The sequence below is a fragment of the Bombus vosnesenskii genome, unplaced genomic scaffold, assembly GCF_011952255.1.
Source record: "Bombus vosnesenskii isolate JDL3184/JDL3185 unplaced genomic scaffold, Bvos_JDL3184-5_v1.1 scf7180000016262, whole genome shotgun sequence".
NCBI classification, from domain to species: domain Eukaryota; kingdom Metazoa; phylum Arthropoda; class Insecta; order Hymenoptera; family Apidae; genus Bombus; species Bombus vosnesenskii.
In genome coordinates this window covers 1,345,945-1,361,778 of record NW_022884331.1, presented here as the reverse complement: position 1 = coordinate 1,361,778, position 15,834 = coordinate 1,345,945, and the positions used below count along the sequence as shown (strand labels likewise).

The window sequence follows — 15,834 nt, the reverse complement described above, 5'->3', positions numbered from 1 at the left end:
ATATAATATTATTATGATATTATATAAATCATATAATATTGATTTCACGTATAATATAGAAAATGTGTGATGTGTGGCTCATATATATATAAGTATATAATGCACTATATATTATTATGTATGTTTTAAATAACAGCATTACTTGTATTTTTTGAATCCACTTCAGAATCACAAGAGAGTTTTTCACAAATCATATATTTTAAATTTTGATCAAAGAAGGTTTCTAGTTTATCATTTTCTATATAATGCTTTAGATCTCCAATTTGTTGTAAGAGATTTTGACTTTCTATTTTATAACTTTGAAATCTTGCTATAATGATGTTTATATTATACAGTATATTATTTGCTTCTTCACCAATATCCAAGCTACATTTTGAACAATTACAAATTTCTTCACAAACGCCATTAAGCTCTTCCAAATTATTTAGGACATATTTTAACTTATTGAAAAAATCACTAATTTCTTGTTTCATAGAAACCAATTCCTCTTTATGTTGAGCAATTTTAATATCTTTATCCTGAATTTCAGTTTTTAAAACTTCTAACATATTCTTTGTCTCCATCTAACGTAATTGACATTATAATTATTCATAATCGTGTAAATGTATATAATTATGTGTGAATAAAGCGTTTAATAAATATAATAAAAATAGTGTACTTGTTCATTATATGGAATAGACAGTTCTTTGATCACTTTTAACAGTTGATTTAGCTTTTCTTCTTGATTTGTTAATATACAATCCTGTTCATAATTTTGTTTTTTAAGTTCGTCTCTTTCTTCTAAGACATTCTTTAATTGATCTAGTGTTATATTATATTTTTCTGCTTTTTCTACTAGTTGTTCCATTTCTTGTATCTTTTTCTGCAATACAGTAAGAATATATAATTTTTTATTTGAAAATTAATCCTTGATATTAGATATGTGTGATAACTAACTAAGAGTAACTCTTTTTCTAATCGTAATGTTGTTGTTTCTTTGACATACAACTGAAGTTTTTCAATTTCTTCAGAATATAAATAACAACTTTCACATTTCTCATTTAAATCTTGTTTGAGTTGTTCCATTAAATATTTATAACTATAGAGCTAGAAAAAGAAAAGGAGATAGAATTTTCAAAGTGGAATAATATAAAGATAATATATAAAATAATATATAAACATATTACCTTCTTTTTCAGATCCTCTACTTCGCAATTACGTTCATGATCCAATTTATATAATTTTTCATGTAACATCTGCATAATTATTATCAAGTATTATTACTGGCACTAGTGAAATGCGGATTGATGGAGAGGTGGAATATCTATTGGTAAGAGAGTGAAAGAAAGAAATGTAACCTTTGTGGGGACAATTACGGAAATTTAGAGCACATGAAAAAAGAGTGGAATTACAAAGCAGGTTTGGTATAGGAGAGATAGCCAACAAAAGAGGAAAAGATAGGGTTGTCAACTTGGTGAGGAAATTGGGAAAGAAAAAAAGAAAAGAGTGAAGAGATATGTAGGTAAAGATTTGTGCAATAGATAACAGAAAATAGACATATAATAATAATTAATAATTAAATAGATGATAGAAAGTAAATATGTGATAGTAAAATAAGAGTAAAATAAAATTGTGTGCCTGAGTAAGTGGATGTGTGTGTAAATGAATAAGTGAGAACACAAAGAAATAGAGAAAATAATTCTGAACCAAATTCCTTTTGACCAGGAGACTGAAAATGAACTACTACTATTATTAGGTATTAATAGACTTCAATTTTGTCATACGACATACTTTAGTATTATTCTACAAAATTGTATTTTATATACTTGCTTTGAGATTTCCTTGTTGAGTGTATATGCAACTTTCTTTTTCTTTTAGTAAAACTTCCAAATGTTTATTCATATCATGTAATTCTTCTAACTCAGCATCTCTTACCTAGAAATTAAATACAATTGTATAAATTATAATATAACTATATAAATTATTAAGTTAATATATCATACACAGAGTTCATTTTTCAAAACTATAATTTCAGAATCTTTCTGGATGATAATCCCTTTATGAACACTATTATGTAGATCAAAATCAGATTCTGTTTCCATTTCAGTGTCAGACTCAGTTAGACTTTCAATATCTTGTGAACTATTACTGCAAGAAGCATCACATTCAAAACTTTGTTCCTTGTGATTATTTGTTTGTGAACTATTTTTGTCTAGATCTGCACTGTTATCTTCATTACTGAATTTTGATGTGAATGATGTTTGTGACATTGCCTAGATAGAATAATATTTATATAAAAATATATTGTTTAAATGACAAAAAGCACAATTATTTTCATACAGATATTGTTATAATTTTGTTTAGATATTTATCAACTTCATCGTCAATTTGTATTTCTATATCATGTGTTTCTGTGTTTACCTGTAAGTAAATATTACATTTATTTAAATAATTTTAATTATAGTACTAATAGATTGATTATGATATAATGATACTACTTGTACAGCTACATCAATATATTCTATCCAAGATGATGTCTCTTTATTGTAATCTACAAAATTAAGATACAAATGAGAATTTAGAATATAAAAAATTTTTAAATACCTTTTTGTATCATTTTACCTGCAGAAGGAAGTGATCTTACAGTAGACCTACATGATGGTATTAAATTATAATTTTTCAAAGATGGATCAAACATAGTTAGAGAATAAGAATATAATTGATTATATTGGTTTGTTATAGCTGATACATTTCTTGTGTTAGACTGTGAATTTCTTTTACAAGGTGTATGGATTGATAACAAATTTGACTGAATTATAGGACCTGATTTACTGATATTGAAAAATGCACCTTTTAGAACTCCAGTTGTATAATTATTTTTCTGTGGTAATTCTTTTATTTTTGAAATATTATCCTAAAAAATAATATGACATTATTAAGTTACTTTTAACTTTAATTTTAAGTTATTATATAGGAGACTAATATACAAAGTAAATTGTTTAAAAACTCACTAAATTTTGTAACTGTTCTTCTTGTTTAGTGGTAAGTTTAAGAGTTTTATATTTTTTAAGTTCTTTTTTAACTATCTGAAGTTCATTTTGTGCTTTCGGATTGAGTTGAATAATATTATCAATAATTACATTAAATGGTATTATTTTTCCCATCTGCAAGAAGATACATAGTGAGAATGTTTTTCTTTGATATGAATATTTTGTTTAATTGAATACGTACTGATGAGTCATGTTCATTAAGTTCACGAAAGTAACGTGAATTTTCTAGAGAATTTGGACTCCATGCTCTGATATCTGAACAAGAATCATGTAATTTTAATCGACCTTCTAAACGTTTCTTCGGTAAAACATAGTCACCATACATCAAAGGTGTTCCTGAGTTATGTTTACTAGCTAAAAAAATTCGAGGTCCATGTTCTACATAAGACATATTTACTTTTTTTTTCGCTCAAAAAATGAGTAACATTAATTATTATTACTGTTAACGGATCTGAATCTAAAATTCTTTTTAAAAATATAATATAAAATAAATTGTATTATTTATTTGATTGTTTTTATTTATATACTATAGTAACTATTAAGAAACAAAATGCAAAGTAACATAAATGGTGATCAATAAAATCCATGTAGTTATATAATAAAATATTTTATTTAGAGTTACTGATAGGTAATATTAATATAACAAAGATTTGTCGGTTTTATCGATGTTATGAAATAGACATACAGGCTTTTGAAGTGCAGAAATTATTATTACATAGTATAATTTTTCTTCGAAATAAGCAAGTGGTTTCTGACTCGAAATAAGTAATCCGCTATCCCCTCTTCTTTATTTGAACTTGTCGACAGAATGAGAGATCGGTGAAGGAGTAATAGGTTTGTGAAAGCGAGGAGCCATAAATTTTTGTGGTCTAATGAACAATGACAGCGTTTAGTAAAAGATGAATACAATATATATAATGCTTTCTCACTTTAGCATTAGCGATCCTGACGTCTTATATGTTACTTGGCCAATCACTTTCTGATTTGCCGCTATGTCAAGCCTCTCGCTCGTTTTCAAGAACAAAATCATTCAAGAACAAAATCAAGCAGAATAGCATATTTGACTCTTAATAAGCAATTAATCGGACCCGAGTGTGTTGTTTATTTAGAGGCAAAACTGTATATAAATATAATTAAAATTATGAGCATTATTTTACCTTTTTCATAATTTTACCTTTTATTTCAAAAAATTACATTTATAGATTGTAAAATGTAATTTCAATTTACATGCTTCATGTAAATGTATGTTGATGTCTTACTAGTTTATCTTCAGTTATCAATGAACAGAACGTTATCTTAATTTATGATTAAAAAGTGTTTAATCTTATCAATGACATACAATAAAAGAGGTATAAAACAAAAGTCTGTAATATAAGCAGATATTGCTCTGTAGTATTTAAGTAATTTGTTACAACTATGTGCATTTTATTTATTTATCGTAATCCTGATGCTGATTCTGAGTCATATCGATTGATTTTGGTCTCAAACCGAGATGAAGATTTTAAACGTCCAGCATCACCAGCTCATTATTGGGAACACCATCCATTATGTTTAGGAGGTAAGTTAAAGCTATGTACATTTGAAATTAATTACATGCTAAATTTATATATATAGCAATGTACATTTGAAATTAATTACATGCTAAATTTATACATATATATAGTAATATATATGTATATATTGTACAAAATGTTTATCTTAATATATTATTGAATAATTAATTCCAAATTAGAAATCATTATAATTTATATTTTATTAGGTACTGATATGGAGCCTGGAAAAGAAGGTGGGACTTGGCTAGCTATGTCATTAACAGGAAAAGCTGGTGTTGTTTTAAATTTATCTGATGAAGCAAGTTTAACTGATATACCAAAACAAGGACGAGGATTTTTAGTGCCTAATTTTGTTACATCAAATGATTCTGCAGTTTCATATTTAGACAAATTATATAAGAAGAATAATGAAAATCAAATATATAATCCTTTTATTTTGGTTTTAATAGATTTACAGTATGTGAATAAATTTATAATATTTTTATAATCAAAAAATCTTAATAATCAAAGTATAATATATATATATATATATACTTAATATATAAAATATATTATATACTTAAAAATATATATATTTATATAAATTTATATATATATTTTAATAATATACATTTTCTTTAATTAATATATAAATTAATTAAAATTTTAATATATATTTTAATTCATTTAGGAATGCAGATGTTAAGTATCTGAGCAGTTCTCATAATTCAACAGGACCTAATTCAAGTCAAGACAATATCTTAGGTTTTGGTAATAGTGGTCTTGATATTCCATATAAAAAAGTTGAAGCAGGAAAAGAAATTTTCAAAAATATTGTTAAGGATATTAAGGTGTCAAGACAAATGACTCTGATTGAAGAACTTCTGAAATTTTTGAAATCAAAAGAAAGGTATGCATAATTTTTTAAACAATTATAGTTTATGTTGTTATTAACACATTATTCTTTTAATTTCCAGATATTTGCCAGATCCTGAATTGCAAAAACGTTGTTCAAAAAGATATAAGGAACTCAGCTCAATCTTTGTATCAACTGATGGATATTGTACACGAACTCATTCTATTTTGTTGGTTAATGGAAACAATGAACTAACATTCGTTGAAGAAACACTTATGCCAAATTTAACATGGAAACGTCAAATATTTAGTAACAAATTAATACGTAGAAATTGACAGTAATAATAAAAATAATTGTAAACGATATTTATATAGTTAATATTTTACTTAATTAATAATTATATTATTAGTTTATAACATTTGATATAATGTTAAATGTAAATACACAATTCTTTGGACGTGTATAAAAGTACATGTACAAAGTACACAAAGAAGTATTATAATATAAATTTGTTATTATAAAAATATGTTGTTTTATGCTATTTAGGTTTAGTAGAGTTATTTTTTTAAATCTTCTGTATAAAAAATATTATGGCACATCATTTTCATCAACAAGGTCATCACTCGAATCGCTTTCTAATATATCTGACGATACGTTAGTTGTATCATCAGCTATGTTAGAATTTGGTACAGAGCTTTCTTCTGATGATAAATTCTAGAAATATCAGTAAGTATATAAAATACAATTAAAATATGATATATTAAAAGAGTATATATTTCAAAAAATACAAACCTGAGAAAAAATTTCTTGACCTTCTAAGTTTTTGTTAACAAGATTACCCATCCAAAAAGCAGTAGGGCTATTGTTAAGAACTAACATTCCCTTTACACTATATATTAATCTTTCTAATATAGATTTTGCTGCAGGAATATATTTTGATAATGTGAGATCTTTCTTTTCTGCACTATCACAACATATTGTATGTAAATATCGTGTGCCTCCTAAAACAAATTTTATGTATAATTTGTATTACTTTTTTACTATTAATATCTTTTTATCTATTTGTTACTTTATTCTATTTATTGGATAATTTCAAATTTATACCTTGCATCATCTTCAATATTTTTGTTACTTCTTCTGTTTGATATTTTAAATTATGTTCTAGAACTGGCATTCCAAGGTTTAAAAAAGATTTCAATAATATAGGCATATATTTTAGGAATATCAATAAATTATTTTTTGTTGTTAATGTTTTACATATTTGAACTAACTTTTGCACGTTTTTCGCAACTTCATACCATACACCTATTCTTTTAGGATCTCTGATAAAAAACATGTAAACTTATAAAATATTCATTTCATGTAAAACAATTTTTATTAAGTACATGATACGTACCTATCAGCTATTTGCAACGCTGTTTTTATACCATTAATTAAACCATCGAACATTTTTTTAAATAAAAAATGAAAGCTACTTCTCGATATGGAAGGCATTCTACTTAGTCTATCCTGTGGCTTCTCCAATTCTGAAGTTTCATCTGGTAGCCAATCCAAAATTGAAGTTACTGTTTGTAATGGTAGCGATTCATTATTAATCCAACTATTTAACAATTCAATTACAGTTGATTTATATTGAGTACTGGAATGATTGTCTTCCGGCCACTGAAGGCATAAAAATCCAAATGCCATTTTTGCTAAAAATGATAGCATCAATGGTTATTCTGAACACTATAAAGATTAAATATGTTTTAGATATAAAATTAATATTTAATAAGTTATGAATTGCATAATATGCAATATATATTATGCATACATATTATACATAATATTCCTCACCATACTTTTCTTTATTTTCCTTAGTATAAGATTCAGAATGTTTCATTAATGATTGACACATATTGATTAATGAAATTGATAATGATATTTGTGTAATAATATCGGATAAAGACTCAAAATATTTACAACATTCTGTAACAAGTTCTTTGCACGATCTTAATGTAATATTGCTTTCATCAACTTGACTTGCCAAAATTCGTAAACCCTCTAAACAAGTATGTACAAATTATTAAAATATGTTATAAATTACAATATGATTATTATGTATAAATATACTATATATAAATGTCATACCTCGTAATAATATATTATAAGTAACACTTTCAAATCCTTTCCAATTAAAAATTTTTGTTAGAAGACATAACAATAATCGAACAGCTTCTCTGCTTTGAGCTTCATTTTCTTCTCTCAAAACGTCTACAATATCTCGTAATTTTGCACAAATTTTTGGTAATAATTTAATTAAGTCCTTTATAAATTTCTCATTACTGTCATGCTCAAAGATTCCTAAGAGTTCTTTAACAATAAAACATACTTGTTTTATAGATATACTGCATCTCACAGATTGTGTTGCATCCATGTCCATTTTTATATCTAATAGATGTACTATCTACGAAATATTATGCTAATTATAAAAATAAGTATAAGACAAATGTAAATAATATTTAATGTATATAAACATAAATAAAAAAAGTGCTTTTTGCCAATACTAATTATTTAATATTAAAATATATATACCGATGCATCAAATTTTCTAAAATATGTTGGATTTTTAGAACATATTAAAGAACCCAATTCCCAGTCTTTAATTTCGTTTATACTAACAGATTTTTCTTTGAACTTCTTTTTCTCTTTTTTTCCTTTTCTTCCAACTTTTTTATCTATTCTTACAAATGGTGGTAGAGGAAATTGATGAAAATAACATGGAGGTGGTTGATATTTTGTGTCACACAAAGAGAACAATGTGCTCAATTCACTTTGTAAATCTATCAAATTGTCTAATCGTTGTAATACTTGTTTCTGTAACAAAGAATCTTTTTGTGTAATAAAACCACTAATCACTTCACGAAACCTACAAAAAAATAAAACTTTTGTAGTACCTTTATTTAAAATTAATACTATATTTCTATTTACTTATTTAATTTTTAACTTACCAATTAATGCAACATATTATTAAATCGATTACTGAATTTTCTGCTATATCAAAATCTTTTGGCATTAATATTGCACATCCTAAAAGAGAATCTATAGCATCTAGATTTTCATTTTCACTAAGTTTAATACAACAAGTTCTGAGAAGTTTGAAAGAAATTGGTACAATTGCGCCATATTTTTTGTCTTCAAAAGTTAAAATGCAATTTTCTGGCTCATCTTCAGCCTTATTCAATCCAAATTTAGGAATTAAATTTCCTCTAAATATACACAAGATTATAAGATAAATGAATATTATATTAAAGATTATAAAATATTATATACCTATAACTTGACTTATCAATCATATTTGTAATAACAAATTCTTCTTCAATATAATCTGTGAGTCTTTTTATAAATTTTGTATTAATATTTTGAGTTTGTAAAATGATACAAGTTAATTGATCATAAAACAGAGCTTGTGATCGTGAGCATTTCTTCACATTATTTAATACTGTCTCTATAAAATTAAAAAGTCTTAGTATCTTTATGACTTAGATGTAAACTTTAGTAATGGTAGTTCATGGTGCTTACCAAATAAATTATACGCTGCATCAGACTTCTCTGTCTTTTGCATTAAATGTTTTATTGCCATTACTGCTCCTAAAACACCTTTACATTTTGTGCTAAAATATAATCATTTAAAAATAAAATCAGTATCAGAAAATAATGTTTTTCTTCTCACTAAAAGCATTCTGGACATTACTTAGAATATTTTAAGAAAAGAATAACCAATTTGGAACTTACTGTCAAAGCAAAATTTTTGTAAATTATGTATTCATTGATTCTAGAGATATTAGAAGCCTTATTCAATATTTGATGAAAGAATTAGAAACAAGGAAATAAATGCAAATTCATTATGTAATAATAATAACGTACACCAGATTGGAGAAACAATTATTATAAAAGTAAAATGGGATACACTATGAGTCATTTGGAGAACGTAGCAACAAATGCGGACTACATATTAAGATAAGATAGTTCAACCAAAGCCATAGGATTATATGCAGATAATCACAAAACTAAAATTTTGTAACTCATGATTCTGGGACTATGGTACCTATTTTATTTCTTTTTAAGATCATAAGATTAGTTATACAAAAGACATTGAAAGAATCTGCTTTAAACTCTAAAACTCTGAAATCATAAGATCAATCGAAATTTATTTCAAAATTAAGGAACTCGAAAAAGCGAGTTTCGGAATCGTACTTTGACAACAGATTTCAGAATTGGTAATTTTTTTCACGTTGTTTTTCGTGATGTTAATACATACAATGGTTTAAAATTAGATAGTTGCTTTTGCAGTAGTATGAATAAGTCATCACGTAGAGAATCAGCTATAACATTAGGGCTTGTACATAAATGTTGCAATAAGTCATTTAATGTACCAACTTCTTTTAAATTCAAATTATCCATTTTCTCAAGTAAAATACGAAGATGATTGCAATGTGGCGTTAGACATTGTCTGTCTTCTTCTTTTTCCACCATTTTGCACAGAAACGCCAGACTATTTTTAACTGTTTGATTGCAATCACCCATAAGGAATATAATTCTTTCTAGAATCTCTCGTTGTTTGAACGCATCCTCTTTGTGACATTTAAATTGTAAACGCAACCAATCAATAGAAAAATCAATAAATACACGTTCATCTGTTTTTAATAAATTGCTAGATATTTGTAAAGCAATAGGTTGCAGTTCTTGCACAACCTATAAAAAAATATCTCAATTACATTAAAGTTTTAACAAAGACAATATCTTAACATTGTATTATGTTGTACAAACTTGTTTATAATCACTATATAATAAATTTAATAAGCTCGTTCTATAAAACCCAGATCGTATATGTTGTTTAAATATAGCTTCAATAATTTTTCTCTTCACTTCTGTTGTTAAAGATATAAGAAGCAAAAGAATGATATCTAATGGTTTTGGATCTTTAGTAATATCTTTTATAACTGTTATAGTTGCATTTACTATATTTTTTGAAAGAAGCATACTCATTTTTAATGTATTCACAATATTTAATTGACTTTGATAACACTCTTCAATCTTTTCTCCAACAAGAGGTTGTATATCAATATTGCGTAATACCTTTAATGTCTTTTCAAAAATTTCTGTATTTGTACAATCTTCTAAAACAAACCTGTAGAAGAATGAGAAAATAGATAAAAATTATACATGTAATTGTATTTCCATATTGTACTTTCTAACTAATAAAACATACTTTGTAATAGCTGATATTGCGTTTACTTTAACATTTGTTTTCAACAAATTTAATGTTTTTTCCTTGTATTCATCCAAATATTCTTTTCCAAGATTTAAGTTGCCCATACAATATAATATTAAATTTATTAATTCAGAATTATCTTCTAAAATTTTATTCAAAATTTCAGCAACAGCTTGATGTTGTTTGTCAGATACAATGTCAGGTAAAAGCATAATTAATTCACTCTGAAACCATAAAGGACATGATTCTAGAAGTTGTTCTAAATTGTTGACCAAAGCATCAGAATTAATTACAACATCCAAGAAGCGAAACTGTTGCAATAATGGAAGAGCCCAAGATACTGATTCAATGGAATCACTAAAAAAATATGTTTAAAAGAATTATAAAAATATATTCAAAAATTGTGGAAAACTATAAGAAACTATTATAACAATAGAAAACATACGCTATAAGTACAGCTTCATTGAGTTTAGACAAAAGACTGCTATATATTTCTGGATATAGTTCAGAAACTTGTAACAGAATCCTTATAAGAGAAGAACTATGTAACACATTTGACACTTCACCATCAATAAGTAATTCCATATCGCTTAAAGCATTTTTTAAATTTTCTTCATTTTCAAAATATTTTTCCATTAGGGTAATTAACTCATCTTTTTTATATTTTTTTGAATTTAGTAATTCTTTCATTTTCCTTTGCACCATTATGACATCTTTACCTATAGTAATTTAATGAATACAATGTATTTATATTATAACATTAATCGAATATACTTTTAAATATGCTATGTACTATACTATCAAATATACTTTAAAATTTATATACAATTAATATCCATCATATAATTGAAGCTCTAGGTAATTGATGTACTTACAAAGTACATGTGGAACAACTGGATTTATCTTAATGCCTGAGTCATGTAAAAACTCAAGAAATTTACACTTTGTAATAGAAATCGCATTAACACCTTTCTCTGTAATTATTGATAAATTTGATGAACTTCTAAGATGACTATTTTCACATTTATCTGATATAGTGTCAGAATCATCTCGTTTTTTCTTTAAAACTGTAGATTCTGCCAAAGGGAAACCTAAATCATCGTCACTGTCACAGTTTGACGAAGTAAGACTTGACAATTTGCGTTTACGTGATAATGATTCTCCATTTCCTACTTCTACCTTACGTGATTTACTTGAAAAAATATCCTCATCTGACAATTTGTTTTGACCTGTAAATATTTTATTTAATAATTTTCTTTAATTTCGAAATATTTCATCAATGAGCTTACTTTGAGTTGAGAAGACCTTTCCGGCTAATAACGTACTATTATTTCTTGGCAACTGTTCAATTAAAGATTTAGTTTGAGATATGTCACTTCTTGAAGATGTTGGACTTCCTATTAAATTTTTATGTAAGCCGCCTCTAAATTTTAATTTTCTTTTATCCATGATTAAGTGATTGTACTTTTGCGTACGATCATATGTAATATCTTTTCGCGCTAACTATAAAGAGGTAGTATGAAAATTAAATGCGTATATGCACACTATCAAATTGAAAATAACTACATACTTTGAGTTTTCCTTATAAGAAATTTGATAATTAATAAACTACGCTATTACAATGGAAATTGTGAAAATGTAAAAATATATAGAAATCAAAATATTATATTTTTATATAAAATATCTTTATATATTATAAAATGAGATATTCTAAAATAATAGTGGTAACACTGATAGCAAAATTTATAGTAAGATAAAGATACAAATTTACGAATGTATATACATACGTACGTATAGAGAAGGGAGGAGAATAGTATTTAAGATACGAAAGTGACAGAAGGCGGTGTACGTTTAACAATTGTGTGCAAATTGTAGGATTAAAAATATGTCATCGGCACATTTATCGACAGGGCGTCTAAATGTGGGAATTATTCAAGTACAAGTCAGGAAACAGTTACTCTGTTTGCTTGAAAAGTGTGATGGCACAAAGGTATTATAATAAACTTTTCAATCTTTCATCATTTATCAATATGTATTGCTATTGTTAGATAATATGTGTTGTTACTAGTTTAATGAATAAAGTTAACTTATTTTTATTCATAGTTTACCTTAAAGTACAATTAAAGTAAAATTAGTTATCGTATATGTTTTGTTTACATTATCAGTAAACATATTGTGTTAGAAATATTTTGACTTGTATTTTATAATAGGCAATTATATGGGATCAATCTCTTGAAGGACCAATTGGTCTTGTTGCAAAATATAATTTGCTTGAAGAACATGATGTTGTTAAAATGTATCCTTTATGTGGTGGAAGTTTGACAATACCACCAAATATTGTTAATATAATATTTATAACTAGACCTCAGTTAGGACTTATGGATTTAATTGCTGAAAATGTTCATGGGTATGTATAAAATAAGAAATATTTGTTTTAAATTTAATTTTAAATAAGATAATATTATGAAGCTTACATAATAACAAATTTGTAGAGAAGAGGGGAAAAGACCACGCAAAGAATTTCATTTGTTCTTTGTACCAAGAAAAAGTCTTCTTTGTCAAAAAAAGCTTCAGAATCGTGGTGTATTTGGTAGCTTCACATTAATAGAAGAATTTAAATGTGACTTATTTCCTTTTGATAATGATCTTCTTTCCATGGAGCTTAGTGGTTCATTTAAGGAGTTTCATTTAGAAAATGATCCCACTTGTTTGTATCAAGTTGCACAAGCTATTCAAGGTTTACAACGATTATATGGAAAAATTCCAAAAGTTACTGGAAGAGGACCTGCTGCTAGCAAAGTATGGGAATTATTAGAAAGATTAAATAGAGAAGAAGAGGATAATAAAACAACATCAGTTCAGTCATCTACTATAGAACATTTATTATTATTAGATCGCTCTGTAGATTTACTTTCACCTCTAGTTACACAATTGACGTATGAGGGATTAATAGATGAAATTTTTGGGATAAAATATAGTTGAGTATTTTTTTACTTTCTTTTAAACTTTAGTTTAGTTTATCTTTTATAACAAAATATCTTATAAGTAATTTTATTATAATTTGTTATTTTTAGTTTATTAAAGTATTATAATTTCAGATACTGTACAGTTGCCAGCAAGAAGATTTCATGATTCTCAAGACTCTCCAACAACAATGACCCTTAATGAAAAAGAACAAATTATACTAAATTCTGGAGAGGAATTATTTGCAGAAATCAGGTGAGTATTTTTATATTTTGATATGATTTTATATTTTACAGAGCCTTTATAATTGTAGGGATAAAAATTTTAATGGAGTTGGACCTATCCTTAGTAAAAAAGCTAAAGTTATTTCATCACAGTTTGATGAGAGACATGGAGATAAAAGTGTGCAAGAAATTAAACAATTTATAGCACGATTACCACATATGTTAGCTACTAAGCAATCATTAGCAAAACGTAAGTTTTTTAAATTCTATTTAATAATATTAATTGTCATTAATTATAGTATAATTTATTTTGTATACTTATTTTTATTTCGTTGTTAGATACAACAATAGCTGAAATGATAAAAGAAGTAACAGATTCTAGTAATTTTTTAGAATCTTTGCAAGTAGAGCAAGAATTGTTGAATTGTATTGACACAGATAAACCAAATACTTTTATAGAAGATATGATAATACAACAACAACCACTTTTAAAAGTTTTACGTCTTCTTTGTATACAATCCTTAACAAATTCTGGACTCAAGCCAAAGTTATTAGACTATTATAAGAGAGAAATAATACAAACATACGGATATCATAATTTACCAACCATATTAAACTTAGAAAAAGCCGGATTATTAAAACAACAACAATCTGCGCGTCAGTATGCAGTTTTACGAAAAGCACTACGACTTACTGTTGAAGATGAAAGTGAAATTACACCGAAGGATATTAGTTATGTTCATTCTATATATGCACCACTAAGTGTTCGATTGACAGAGCAGCTTGTACAATCAAATGGTTGGCAAGGTTTAAATGATGTAATGGGATTATTACCTGGCCCTACTATTAGTAGCCCACCATATAACATACTGTCATCTGGGAGAAGTAAGGAATATATGTAAAAAAAATATAATTTCAATTATATTGTAGGTGATATAGATATAAATTAAATTTTTAGGAAATTCTATTACTAGCGAAGACTTTAATTCAGAACCACCAAAATTAGTAATGGTTTTCTTTATTGGAGGATGTACATTTGCAGAAATTTCTGCGCTGAGATTTCTATCTCAGCAAGAAGATTGTAAGTAATACAATAAATCTATTATATTATTGAAACTTTACAATTGATTTTTTGTTTGTATGTATGATATATTTTGAGAAAAATGTCTATTTTCAGTAAACGTAGAATTTGTTGTCTGCACTACAAAACTAATAAATGGAAACACATTTTTAATGTCATTAATGGAAAACCTAGAAAGTACATAATCTAATAAAATTGAACGTTATTTTATGCGTACACATTGCTGACTACAAAATAATTATACATATTTTTTTAAAAATATGTGTAAATTCTTTTTTTCTAATAAGCATATTCATTAAAAGAGTAGAGTAATACATGTACAGATATGATAAAATTATTAATTTATACCTGCAGAAGTCTTTTATAAGCATTTCTTTGCAATATTCACATGTATCAAATTATATGTATAATTAAAAAAAATCACTTTTGTATCATATGTATAAGTTTGATATAATTGTATATAATATCAATATGTATATATATAAATAGCAGTAACTAACCTTGTATTACACATTAGACAAAGTTAAATTTTGATAGCATATGAAAGCCAAATTTTAAAAAATGAAGCTTTTATAAGTTATTCTTAAAATTTTAAATATACATATATAAAATAAAATTATATACATATTTATGCAATAGTTATGATTATTTTGATAACAAATTGTATTCATATATGCGTATAAGTTATTTAAAATATGTATCAAAATCATATAAAATTTGTCAACAAATTTATAAAAGAAAAAGTATAAAAATAAATTCATTATAAAATTCTTATTAAATGTATTTTCTCATTTATCTAAAATTAACAAATACCAAAGCTAATTTTAATCGAACACTATTTTATATTTTATTACACACAATAAATTTCTAAAATTTAAATGACGTATCAAGTAT

The 15,834-nt window shown here is 25.7% G+C and overlaps 4 protein-coding genes across 5 annotated transcripts; 2 read left to right on the top strand and 2 right to left on the bottom strand.

Annotated features, from left to right (window-relative positions):
• Positions 1–39: 39 nt before the first annotated feature.
• Positions 40–3,513, bottom strand: LOC117242024 (spindle pole body component 110-like). Its single transcript, XM_033508365.1, has 11 exons — positions 3,211–3,513; positions 2,991–3,143; positions 2,602–2,893; positions 2,478–2,530; positions 2,320–2,400; positions 1,983–2,252; positions 1,810–1,914; positions 1,167–1,235; positions 937–1,086; positions 659–862; positions 40–563 (listed from the first exon to the last, which is right to left on the bottom strand). The coding sequence occupies exons 1-11, from the start codon at positions 3,418–3,420 to the stop codon at positions 126–128; spliced, it is 2,025 nt and encodes a 674-aa protein (XP_033364256.1). The 5' UTR covers positions 3,421–3,513; the 3' UTR covers positions 40–125.
• Positions 3,227–12,202, bottom strand: LOC117242020 (Fanconi anemia group D2 protein homolog). Of its 2 annotated transcripts, none has more exons than XM_033508356.1 (16): positions 11,961–12,202; positions 11,547–11,900; positions 11,117–11,390; positions 10,669–11,028; positions 10,227–10,587; positions 9,718–10,151; positions 8,979–9,070; positions 8,730–8,904; positions 8,408–8,665; positions 7,992–8,325; positions 7,548–7,863; positions 7,254–7,460; positions 6,814–7,111; positions 6,522–6,739; positions 6,210–6,418; positions 3,227–3,383 (listed from the first exon to the last, which is right to left on the bottom strand). In XM_033508356.1, exons 1-16 carry the CDS (start codon positions 12,118–12,120, stop codon positions 3,354–3,356), a joined length of 4,080 nt encoding a protein of 1,359 aa, XP_033364247.1. In that variant the 5' UTR covers positions 12,121–12,202; the 3' UTR covers positions 3,227–3,353. The 2 variants fall into 2 exon arrangements, with proteins under 2 accessions (XP_033364247.1, XP_033364244.1); XM_033508353.1 differs by lacking the exon at positions 3,227–3,383 and adding an exon at positions 5,843–6,131 and having other exon boundaries at positions 11,961–12,120.
• LOC117242023 (transport and Golgi organization 2 homolog) lies at positions 4,228–5,935 on the top strand. The gene is made up of 4 exons (XM_033508363.1): positions 4,228–4,587; positions 4,789–5,038; positions 5,253–5,471; positions 5,539–5,935. Exons 1-4 carry the CDS (start codon positions 4,446–4,448, stop codon positions 5,750–5,752), a joined length of 825 nt encoding a protein of 274 aa, XP_033364254.1. The 5' UTR covers positions 4,228–4,445; the 3' UTR covers positions 5,753–5,935.
• Positions 12,203–12,456: 254 nt separating the features above from the next.
• Positions 12,457–15,156, top strand: LOC117241947 (vacuolar protein sorting-associated protein 33A). Its single transcript, XM_033508249.1, has 8 exons — positions 12,457–12,661; positions 12,882–13,078; positions 13,164–13,648; positions 13,770–13,890; positions 13,949–14,109; positions 14,199–14,744; positions 14,818–14,940; positions 15,037–15,156. The coding sequence occupies exons 1-8, from the start codon at positions 12,557–12,559 to the stop codon at positions 15,123–15,125; spliced, it is 1,827 nt and encodes a 608-aa protein (XP_033364140.1). The 5' UTR covers positions 12,457–12,556; the 3' UTR covers positions 15,126–15,156.
• Positions 15,157–15,834: the final 678 nt, after the last annotated feature.

Coding starts and splice junctions, on each gene's coding strand:
- LOC117242020 (XM_033508353.1), bottom strand. CDS start 12,120: ATGGATAAAAGAAAATTAAAATTTAGAGGCGGCTTACATAAAAATTTA. Junction 8,666..8,729: donor ATTGATAAGTCAAGTTATAG/GTATATAATATT, acceptor GTGTATATTTAG/AGGAAATTTAATTCCTAAAT. Junction 7,461..7,547: donor TTATAATATATTATTACGAG/GTATGACATTTA, acceptor ATACTTGTTTAG/AGGGTTTACGAATTTTGGCA.
- LOC117242023 (XM_033508363.1), top strand. CDS start 4,446: ATGTGCATTTTATTTATTTATCGTAATCCTGATGCTGATTCTGAGTCA. Junction 4,588..4,788: donor CCATCCATTATGTTTAGGAG/GTAAGTTAAAGC, acceptor ATATTTTATTAG/GTACTGATATGGAGCCTGGA. Junction 5,039..5,252: donor TTGGTTTTAATAGATTTACA/GTATGTGAATAA, acceptor TAATTCATTTAG/GAATGCAGATGTTAAGTATC.
- LOC117241947 (XM_033508249.1), top strand. CDS start 12,557: ATGTCATCGGCACATTTATCGACAGGGCGTCTAAATGTGGGAATTATT. Junction 12,662..12,881: donor AAAAGTGTGATGGCACAAAG/GTATTATAATAA, acceptor ATTTTATAATAG/GCAATTATATGGGATCAATC. Junction 14,941..15,036: donor TCTATCTCAGCAAGAAGATT/GTAAGTAATACA, acceptor GTCTATTTTCAG/TAAACGTAGAATTTGTTGTC.
- LOC117242024 (XM_033508365.1), bottom strand. CDS start 3,420: ATGTCTTATGTAGAACATGGACCTCGAATTTTTTTAGCTAGTAAACAT. Junction 2,253..2,319: donor ACAAAATTATAACAATATCT/GTATGAAAATAA, acceptor TATTCTATCTAG/GCAATGTCACAAACATCATT. Junction 1,236..1,809: donor CTCAACAAGGAAATCTCAAA/GCAAGTATATAA, acceptor ATAATTATGCAG/ATGTTACATGAAAAATTATA.